This window comes from Malurus melanocephalus, unplaced genomic scaffold, assembly GCF_030028575.1.
Source record: "Malurus melanocephalus ecotype Western Australia unplaced genomic scaffold, MMel_1.1 scaffold_477, whole genome shotgun sequence".
Taxonomy (NCBI): Eukaryota; Metazoa; Chordata; class Aves; order Passeriformes; family Maluridae; genus Malurus; species Malurus melanocephalus.
In genome coordinates this window covers 526874-537394 of record NW_026623709.1, presented here as the reverse complement: position 1 = coordinate 537394, position 10521 = coordinate 526874, and the positions used below count along the sequence as shown (strand labels likewise).

General features: G+C 47.1%; 1 protein-coding gene across 1 annotated transcript in view; it reads left to right on the top strand.

The window, feature by feature from the left end:
* Window positions 1-192: 192 nt before the first annotated feature.
* The window catches only part of LOC130582287 (plexin-A4), a gene marked incomplete at its 5' end in the record, with an annotated part of 55084 nt that continues 44755 nt past the window's right edge, over window positions 193-10521 (top strand). Inside the window, 5 exons of the mRNA XM_057380901.1 lie at window positions 193-286; window positions 1603-1842; window positions 2789-2935; window positions 7896-8130; window positions 8938-9080. Of these exons, the coding sequence (XP_057236884.1) occupies window positions 193-286; window positions 1603-1842; window positions 2789-2935; window positions 7896-8130; window positions 8938-9080 (859 nt within the window). The remainder of the gene's footprint in view (window positions 287-1602; window positions 1843-2788; window positions 2936-7895; window positions 8131-8937; window positions 9081-10521) is intronic.

Below are 10521 nucleotides of genomic sequence, written 5' to 3'. Positions count from 1 at the left end.
AATGAAAAATTATTTTTTTTCTTCCTTCCCTCCCTGTGGGACAGTGACACATGGTCAGATACTTCTCAACCAACATTTAGGAACACAGATCACCCGTTGCTGGTGTGATGAGTTCTGACATCCATGAACTGTGTCCATTCTTTAATTCCATTTCTTATTCTCAATTCTTTAATTCCATTTCTTATTCTCCAGTGGCAACACTCCCATTGCTGTGTGGGGAACTCATCTGGACCTCATCCAAAACCCTCAGATCCGGGCGAAGCACGGCGGAAAGGAGCACGTCAACGTGAGTATGACTGGGGAGGGGACACCTTGGGGACAGGGGCTGGTGAAATCTCCTACTGCAGCCCAAAAAAAAGGCATGACTCGTTCCCAGAAACATTATCCCATTCCTGAAGGACGCAAAAAAATTAGAAAGGGCTGGAACCAAATTTCWGGGTTTTCTGAGATCTACACCTTTGATTTGCCTCTCCAGCATCCTGGGATTYGTATCAGGTAACCTGATATCCAAAYTGGAATCCTGAGCACAGCTGAGCATGCACTGCACAAAGGCTTTTGGAGAAACACCCAGAGTGTGGGATCTAACTGCAGGGTGGTAGCGAGGTTTTGGCCAATTTGTGCTGTACAAAAAATAAGGGAAGGAAATGAAGGCAGGGAAAAATGCTGGCACTGGCAATCCCAGAGGCTGAGCCCTCTCAAGAGGCACAGGATGCCCAGTTGAAGTGCAAACACAGCTGCCCCAAAACTGTGAGGTGTAAACAGCACAGGAATGACCTGCTAGGTTCCATATTTTCCAAAAACCCTCCTTGTGTTGGTTTTTTTCCCCCAAAACTGTGAGGTGCAAGCAGTACACGGATGGCCTGCCAGGCTCTGTATTTTCCATAAATATTCAATGTGCTGGGTCTCTTTCCCCAGAACTGCAAGGTGCAGAACAGCACAGGGATGACCTGTCAGGCTCCATATTTTCCATAACCACTCTTTGTATTGGGTTTTTCCCCCAGAACTGTGAGGTGCAAACAGCACAGGGGTGACCTGCAAGGTTCCATATTTTCCAAAAACCCTCCTTGTGTTGGACTTCTTCCCCCAAAACTGTGAGGTGCAGAACAGCACAGGGTTGACCTTTCAGGCTCCATATTTTCCATAACCATTCTCTGTGTTGTTTTTTTCCCCCAGAACTGCGAGGTGCAGAACAGCACAAGGATGACCTGTCAGGCTCCATATTTTCCATAACCACTCTTTGTATTGGGTTTTTTCCCCCAGAACTGCAAGGTGCAGAACAGCACAGGGATGACCTTTCAGGCTCCATATTTTCTATAACCTCTCTGTATTGGGTTTTTTCCCCAGAACTGCGAGGTGCAGAACAGCACAGAAATGACTTGTCAGGCTCCATATTTTCCATAACCACTCTTTGTATTGGGTTTTTTCCCCCAGAACTGTAAGGTGCAGAACAGCACAGGGATGACCTGCCAGGCTCTGCATTTCCCATAACCACTCTTTCTATTGTTTTTTTCCCCCAGAACTGCGAGGTGCAGAACAGCACAGAGATGACCTGCCAGGCTCTGCATTTCCCATAACCACTCTTTCTATTGCTTTTTCCCTCAGAACTGTGAGGTGCAGAACAGCACAGAGATGACCTGTCAGGCCCCAGCGCTGGCCGTGGACCCCAATCACCAGTCCGAGCTCGCCGAGCGCCCAGAGGAGTTTGGCTTCATCCTTGACAAYGTGCAGTCCCTCCTGATCCTCAACAAAACCAACTTCACCTACTATCCCAACCCAATCTTYGAGGTTTTCAATCCCTCAGGGATCCTGGAGTTGAAGCCAGGAAGTCCCATCATCTTAAAGGTGAGATGGGGACCAAGGACCGGATGAGGAAGGTCAAACAAATTCTTCCTCTCTGTGCCTGCCAGCACCCCATAAATCATCCTGATTGCATCCCAGAAACTTCCTCCATTCCTTGCCCCATATGGAACCATATCAGAGTTGCCATCAGCAAACACCATAACTACAAATTACAAACTCCTGATATAGATTCCTGCGTGCAGCCTAAATTTGTACCCACTACTGCTGAGCAGAGAACATTTCCTACCCTTGCAATGGGGCTGACAGTTAAATACCCACCTCTGTTTCCTTTCTTGGACATTCAAGACCTTCCTCTCAGCCCTGCTTAAACCCAAACCAGATCTTTCCCATTTCTGTAAACTGCACAGCAACACAGAACAGGAATTTTGTGATGCAGCATTTCTGTGTCAGTATTTTTACATGGTGAATATGCAAAGAAATTGTTTCACCTTCAGATGCTTTTTGCACGTTTGGAAAGGGGTCTGACTTACTTGGCYATGTTTAGTGAGGGCTTTATTGTGCAGGACTCAGATGGAACATTTCTCATTCAGTTCCAGAGAGGGAGGAGCAGGACAGGCTGTTGTGACTGATTTGGGTCTGTAGCCACTCGTGCTGTTCYCTGCGTGACTTTCTAAATTGGCTTTTCCTCTCCGTGTTAGCAAATGGTGAACTACAAATGTYRTAATAGAATCATATTTAGRTTGGAAGGGACTTTRAAGATCATTTCATTCCAACTCCCTGCCATGAGCAGGGATATCTTTTATTAGACCAGGTTGCTCCAAGCCCMATCCATCCAACTTGGCCTGGAGCAGAGTCAGTGCTCAGCCATCCACAGCTATCAAATGCAAAATCCACACTTGTATCTCAGGAATCAGCCAAAGGGGGGAAAAAAACCTCTTTGCTGCCATTTATTTGGTTATTTTGGGGTGTGATATTCCTTTCTGTGCAGGGCAAGAATCTGATCCCACCGGTGGCAGGCGGGAATGCCAAACTGAACTACACCGTTCTGGTGGGTGAGAAGCCCTGTGCAGTGACYGTGTCAGATGTGCAGCTCCTCTGTGAGTCCCCAAACCTCATTGGAAGGCACAAAGTGATGGTAAGTGGGGCCTGACCCTCAGCTTCTGCTGCCTGGGTGGCTTGGGAGGGCACAGCCATGCTGAAGAGCTGGCAGAGAGCTCTGAGAGGTTTGCATCACCATTTACCTTCCCAGGAGCATCAGGGACCCTTTTTGGTACAATATCCTCCTCAAGGGGAGCTTGGAGAAATAAAACAGGAAGAGTGACCTGGAGATCTTTGTGGACASTGAGAAACCTTTCATGATCAAATCCCAGTAGAAGAGTTTGCCTCTCTTTTGTTTTTGTATGGACTGTGTGAACCCTTGATGCTCGTGTGAGATCTCACATGTAACATGTTCCTACACACCATTGTTAAATTCAGCACAGTCCCCATCACTGATTGACATGCTGGTGACTAAAATTTGCCTTTATGTAGGCAGAGAAAAAAATGCAGGATGTGGACAATAGTGTGACTGGACTTTGAGGTTCTGACATCTATAAAACCCAGTGTAGTCCTACATATCCTTCCTGGAACACGTGAAGAATGGACCTGGTGATTGCATCAGAGGGAGCTTCTCCTCCTCTCACCGTTTATTTATTTACTCCTTTTTTCACTTTCCTCTTGATAATTTGAATTCCTTGATGCTGCTGCTTGATAAACAGCATATCAGCAAACAGCCTGGAGTTGTACCAAGCTGTGGGTGGGAACAACAAAAGCTGACAACTGCCATCAATGCTTCCCATTCCTCGTGAACAACTTTTTTTTTTCCCAGCTCTCTGTTGCTTCCCCCCAAAGCTKTATTTGTCACGTATTAATTTATTAATTTCAGTGCAGAGAGAATCAGAGAGTTTAATGGAGACACACTGCTCTTTAAAAAGATTTTTGTGGGAACTTTTAGGAAGCAAAGTTTAATGTGACCATTTTGGGTCTTGTTCGTGGCCACTGCTGGGATCCCTTGTAGTGGCTACTTAACTTCTCTGTGCCAGAGTTTGTCATCTGGAAAATAGAGGTAATAATCCTTTCCAGCCATGCAAATACACCGTGACTCTCGATTCATCGCAAAGCACATTAAGACCCTCCAAGAGGAGCAATAATGAAGTGAGAGAATTTTCTCTGCGTGAAAACCAAARCTTTTGAGCACGGCAATAAATGTTCCCTGCCATTTTCATGGGTATAATTAAACATATGGTTAGTCAGAGACGGACAAAGCCGGTCCTGGGGAGAGAAAACTCAAAGCCAGGTGAGCAAAAATCAACCCCTGGGGATSCAGGACGATGGACATCTGGCCTGGTTGTACTAATTGGGAAGATTCTCTACTCCTGCAGCTTGGGACWGTTTAAGTGAAGGCAAAGATTAAGAACAATCCCTTTTTAAGGATGCTGGTCAAATGAGGGATGCTGCTGGGAAGCTGGGAAGGTGCTCAAGGATGGACTTTGCATCTGGAACCAGGGCTGGGAAATGCCTCCTACAGCATGGAACAGCTCTGCTGCTCAGGCTGGGACCAAAAGAGTCCCTCTGTTTCACACAAACACCTCTTTGATAGCCAGGATAACTGACAGGTAGTTCATCCTCCTCCTGATTCTGCCAAAGATTCACTRTGTGACCTTGAGGAAATTGGTGAACAAACCTTTCCTTGCAAAGCGAKGTGGCCACGATCTGAGAGGGGCCGTGGGAGTGAATCAACCATTGCAACAGAGATTATTTCTAAGGGAAGGAGCAGCAGCAATGACACACATTGATGTCAACATGCTTTTGATCTGGTTCAGCTGTCTTTTACACAATGACAGAGTTAAGTATTTGAAAAAAAACAGCAAAGAAATAAAAAGCCTGGGTTGAAATGGTTGAAAAGAAGATTGACTAAAACTCAGAGGCAAGTTTTCTCCATGGAAAAGAAAGGGGTGTGAGGAAGGTCCATGCGTGGCTGCGCCAGAGAAGGTCTGCAGGGAAGATGTGGAATACATTTGAAGGGTTGCTGGTGTCTGATGCAGTCTGGAAAATCACACCAGACTCTGCATAATGAATGGAGAGATGTCAAAAGGAGCAGCTGAAGTTCAGGGTGTGATTCATCTCMTCCTAAGAGATAATTTCATTTGGCCAGGACAAGCTTGAACCAGGAAAGACACATCTTCAGAACTCCTGAACTCCTACAGGTGGCTACCAAGACTGTGTTGGAGAAAACTGGGCTCTGACATAGAGCTCATTTAGAACATTTGGTGTAATTTAGAACAAATTCGTGATTAATAGCCTTAACAGGTGGCCAAACTGTTGTTTACCAATATGGTGAGTCCATGTTTATTCTTTTGGATGATAAAAATATCTTCCTCCAGAACAACTTGGTGGCCCAAGAAATAAAGTAGGGTTTTATCTACGTATTTTCTTACATTTCTTTTAAATTTTCACAATAACACTGCAGCCTCAGAGGCTTTCTTCTTCAAGAGACAGATTCCCTCAGATCATGGCAGTTTCACTTGTGGATTGTGAGACCTTCACAGTGATGGAACCACCTTTAAAGAGSAGCACACTGGGCCTAACTTTGAGCTAAACCTTTTGGAGCTTAGATCTCTCATCATTAATGGAGAGAAATGGGAACTTCTGCTGAATAAAACGTCTCATCTCAAAGTCAAAGGTRTCAGAAGCAGCTCACATAAATCAGATCCTGAAAGTGTTTTTTCTCTTTGTTGACTCTGGAATGGAGCATCAGTGCCTGACTCGGATGTGGAATATTAGGTGAGAGAAATCCCACCCATGGAGATGGGTTGTTCCTCCAGCTTTGAGGATGAACCTGCACTGGGATTTGGGATRGGGCTGTTTGAGTCTAGGCTGATATTCCTTGAATGGGCTCACCTGACTGCATGGCTTGGTGAAAGAGAAAATGAAACAGAACCAATCTATTTATTGATCCACTGACAGGAAGGAAAGTGTGTGAGCTGGTGAGCAAATTTTGCAGTGAGGATTTGGGGCAGTGGMCTTGGGAACAATTTCCAGTGCATGGATTAGGATGAGAGTTTGGCAATTTGTCTGCTCAGTTGGGCAGGTCACGTTCCAACAGCAATTCTCAACATTTAAAAGAGAGTTGGACTTTTCATTTTGAAATTGGTGGGGAAACTTGTTACTGCTGAGGTTCCTTGGCCACTGAAATGATCCCCAAACCATCAGTCAGGGTACCAAATGGTCATACTGAAACTCTGCTACCTGATTAGATGAGTTTAGGATTAGTTTTGTTCCTCATTGTGGACATTTTATCTCTCCAGACCYMATCCTAAAATGGCWCRAGAGGACCTTGTGGATGGAAATKAGTTATTTTCAGRCACTCACTTTGGTCTTGTCCATGASATGAGGGTTGTAGTTGTGTCTCTTTGGCTGGGACCCAGTGAGGAGCAGCCTACACCTGGTGGTGAAGCAAAACAACTGGGACTGGAAAAATTTCTAGGAGATGGTGAGGTGACAGAGATTCATGTCCCCAGAAAGGATTGGGATGGAAAGCCCCTGGGAAAATTCATAATTCCTGATTCTGCTCCGTAGTTTCTTCTACCAGCTCCAGCTGGGCCAGTTTCCTCCTTCTGCAGCCTGGAGAGGAAATCTGGCATGTGCCTGAGCTGAGATGTGGAAAATCCTGGGATTAAAATGTGACCAGGAGGGCTGGAGACAAACTGAGTAACTGAGAGCCACTGGCAGGAAGGCAAGGCTGGCCACCAAACTGGGATGTTGGGGAGAAACATGAGGAGATGTGAGGGAGAGCTCCTCAACAGAGGAAGAAAGTGGTTTAATTCACACTGCAGTGGTTCCAGTTGTAATGGGGAGTAGGAAACACTCAGCCCTGCGGTTGTGACTGGGTTTATACCTGGCAGCAGGATTGTGCCCTTTGTGCAGTGCCAGCTGAGCCTCTCTGAGCCCCCCAAGCTCATTTGGGGGGATGTCATGGGACTCACCATCCTTCAAGCTCTTCGGGTGGCATCTCCCCATCTTTCTGCTGATCTACAACCATCATTCCCAACCACAGCACAGTCCTAGGAGCCTTTTTATACTTCAGGCCAGCCAGCAGAGSTTTTCTCACCACCTCTCACCCACCTCTCAAGCTTTCCTGCTCTACAAAAAGCCTTGAACAACCTCGTAGCAGCCTGAAGCCAGGAGTATCCTGTGGGATTCCTGTKKGGARTGGTGTTCATGTTGTAATGATGGKCTCTGAGRGACTTTCTTCAGCAGAACATTTTGYTGGGCTTGCAGCAGGAACTCTTGCAGGGTTTCCTTGGGTTGTTGAAAGAAAGGCCCTCGCACAGAAGCTTCTTCCAGAGGCTGGAAGCTGCTCTGGGAACCTCTGGAAATATGTGGAGAAGAAAAAGCTGTGCTCAGCTCCCACAGCATCTGCAGCTGCCCTGACAATGTATGGCTAAGAAAGGGGCTGAAAGACCATGGGCCAGGCTTTGTGGGGCTGGTGATTTATTTATTTATTTTTATTTTTTTTTTATTTTTTATTTTTTATTTTTTTTCCACTGTCCTGGAGGCTTCCAAGTACAGTTTTATGTGGTGGAAGGGTCTAAATAAAATATTGCATCTGATTTCTGCAGCCCCACTGCACTGACTGGGTCAGGTGTCCTCTGCCCCACTGTGGGGTTAGGACCCATCAGGCCATAACCCTGAGCTCTGTGTTCTTTATTTTGGGATTGAGTGACACCAGTGCCCTGTACAACACATCAGGATGAGAAAAGAAAAATCGAGAATGAAACCCAAAGTGATATTGAAAAATTATGATTGGTAACTCATCTCACCATGAATACTTTTTTTTTGTTGGGTTCATGGTCACTCTTCCAACAGAAGTGATTCCAGCTGGCATTTCAGGTGTTTTTAAGCAGCTCCCTATCCAAATAATTCCCCTTTTGGCTTGGGAGTGAAGGGGATGTCACCATTCACCCTCAGCCAGGGACACAATGGAGTTATGGAATTCCTCTGTGTTCCTGCTTGCTTGACAGTTTCAATGMAGCTCTTTGCTGCTTTCCCTCTAGGCTCGTGTAGGAGGCATGGAGTTCTCCCCAGGGATGGTGTACATCTCCCCCGACAGCCCCCTCAGCTTGCCGGCCATCGTCAGCATCGCGGTGGCCGGAGGGCTCCTCATCATCTTCATCGTGGCCGTGCTGATCGCCTACAAACGCAAATCCAGGGAGAGCGACCTCACCCTCAAACGCCTGCAGATGCAGATGGACAACCTGGAGTCCAGGGTGGCACTGGAGTGCAAAGAAGGTAGGATGAGGAAGGTGATGCCTCAGGATTTCAGTTTCTCTATTTCCACRTCTCTGTACCCCTGTKATTCTTCAGTGTTTAACTCCAGACTCCACAGACAGTGCTGAGCTCCTGCTCTCYCAWTTTBACACAAAACAATTCCTCYGCAKCCCCAAACTCAAGGACACCTCCCTGGGCCAGGCCCCAAGAGATGGAAACAACAGAGAATTGGGGGGAGCCAADTTGGAGTGAATGACTGCATTGGCTGAGCTGCAATTGGAGGATTCAGCCCCGATGTGCAAATGGACAAAAGTGAGAAAGGGTGAAAAACCCGTGAGCCATTGTCCATTGTGGGTGTGGGACTGCCCTGAATGGCCCTGAAGGCCCTGCCACCAACAGAACTGCTTTGGATTCCAGAATCTGTTTTAGGTAAGCCTGGTTTAGGCATCACAGGCAGGATGACTCTGTGTCAGTGTTGGTAGGAGAGAACCACGCAGCCACAGAATTTTGAGCCAAAACACCACCATGYTGAACCCCTGTGTGTGGCTCAAACCTCAGTCTAATCTGGCTTTGCCTGTTTTCCYTGAGTCCMGGCTTTCTCCACCCCRTCCTAACTGGATTTGATAATTCAGWGTCCACAGAAAGATTCGGCACACATCCCTGGGGAAAGGCTGTGCAGTGGGAAAGGTGACACTGCTCTTGTCCACTCCTTCCTCTCCACATGTTACCTCTCCTCATTCTCCTACACGTGGATCTGGGGGCTGTTCCCATCCTGGTGAGGGTGATGTGGATTTTCCCTGCTCCATGAGTTGTTCTGTTTTTTGCCAGCCTTTGCAGAGCTGCAGACAGATATCCACGAGCTGACAAGCGACCTGGATGGAGCCGGGATCCCGTTCCTCGACTACCGAACCTACACCATGAGGGTGCTTTTCCCTGGCATTGAAGATCATCCAGTYCTGAGGGATTTGGAGGTAAAACAACAACATTTCCTGCTTCTGGCTCCTCTCATGCCTCCCTTTTCAGTCCTGGATTCCAGAGATTCTGTGTCAGTGGTGGGGATATGGTGACTTGATCATGCTGTGTCCTACTCGAGGTGAATCAGATCCTCATTAAAAACCTGTGTTGAAAAAGGAAATATTTGCTGTTATCTTAGATCATATTAGATCATAAAAATCATTTAGGTTGTAAAAGACCTCTGAGATCATCGATTCCAATCATCAACCAATGCTGCCAATTCCATCACTCAACYGTGTCCCCAAGTGCCACATCCWYACACTTTTTGAACACTTCTAGGGATTGTGATCCCACCACTCCCCTGGGCAGCTTATTCTAGCTCCTCAYCACCCTTTCAGTGAAGMAATTTTTCCTAAAAGCCAATCTAAASCTCCCCTGGCACAACTTTAAGGCCGTTTCCTCTCATCCTGTCACTCGTTACCTGGTAAATTCTGTTTGATCGCTCACTTATTTGGAAGACTCTTATATATCCATATGCATTAGGTCTACTCAATTAAGCTTCTCTTTGGCCTTAACCCTTCTGTGGCTTCATTTTTAGGTTGGATTTAATATTTTCTGCCATTCAGGGGAAAGAAAAAACAGTAGAGTGACAGAGGAGCATGTTTGCCTGTKTCATCCAGCTTTGCATGACCCTCACACTACCAAGAGGCCAGGTTGTTTTTTTTTTTGTGGCAAGTCTTATAAAAACAAGTTTCTGTCGCAGAGGGAGGTTCACCTTTGCTGCACTCTGGTTTGTAGTGAGATCAGAAAACCTCAGCAGCAGTCTGTCCATTCCCTGCCCACATCTTCCTCCTCCATCTCAGGAAGGGAGAGTGGGAGGACTGTGAGATGYTGTCCACAAATCTTGGGGTCTGCACACAGCCTGTGTTACCTGAGTGGTGACARAAGCTTGAAGGGAGCCCAGGTGAGSTCTGCCAGGCTAAAATCTGCTCTGGGCTCTGGCAGATGGACGGGCTCTGCTCTAGGAATATTTGGGCTGGAGAATCAGGAGCCACASTGTGGCCAAGGTGTTGGCTGAGCTCTCTGCAAAGCCTTTGGCAGGCTCTGAGCTTCAGAGAGGCTCTGGCATGGGTCTGGGAGATTGCTGGAGGCCAGGACCGGGCTGGGTTGGCAGGAAGGAGGAGCAGGAGCTGGCACAGGCAGGACCACGCTTGGCTGGCTGTGTAATCAGAGATTCTGCTCGGTTTTGCTCCTGCCGCTCGGAAGAGCCAAAATTCACCCGACGGTACGGAGAGAGAGCCATTGGAAAAGCTGATCTGTCAGCAAGGAGGGCTTGTGGGACTGGGCAGGAGGCTGTAGCTACCCTACAGATTTGGGGTGTAGAGCAAACGGCCTCCAGCTGCTTTCCCTCAGGACAGGCAGATCAGCAGCTCCAACACACGAGCAGGAGGAGCCAGG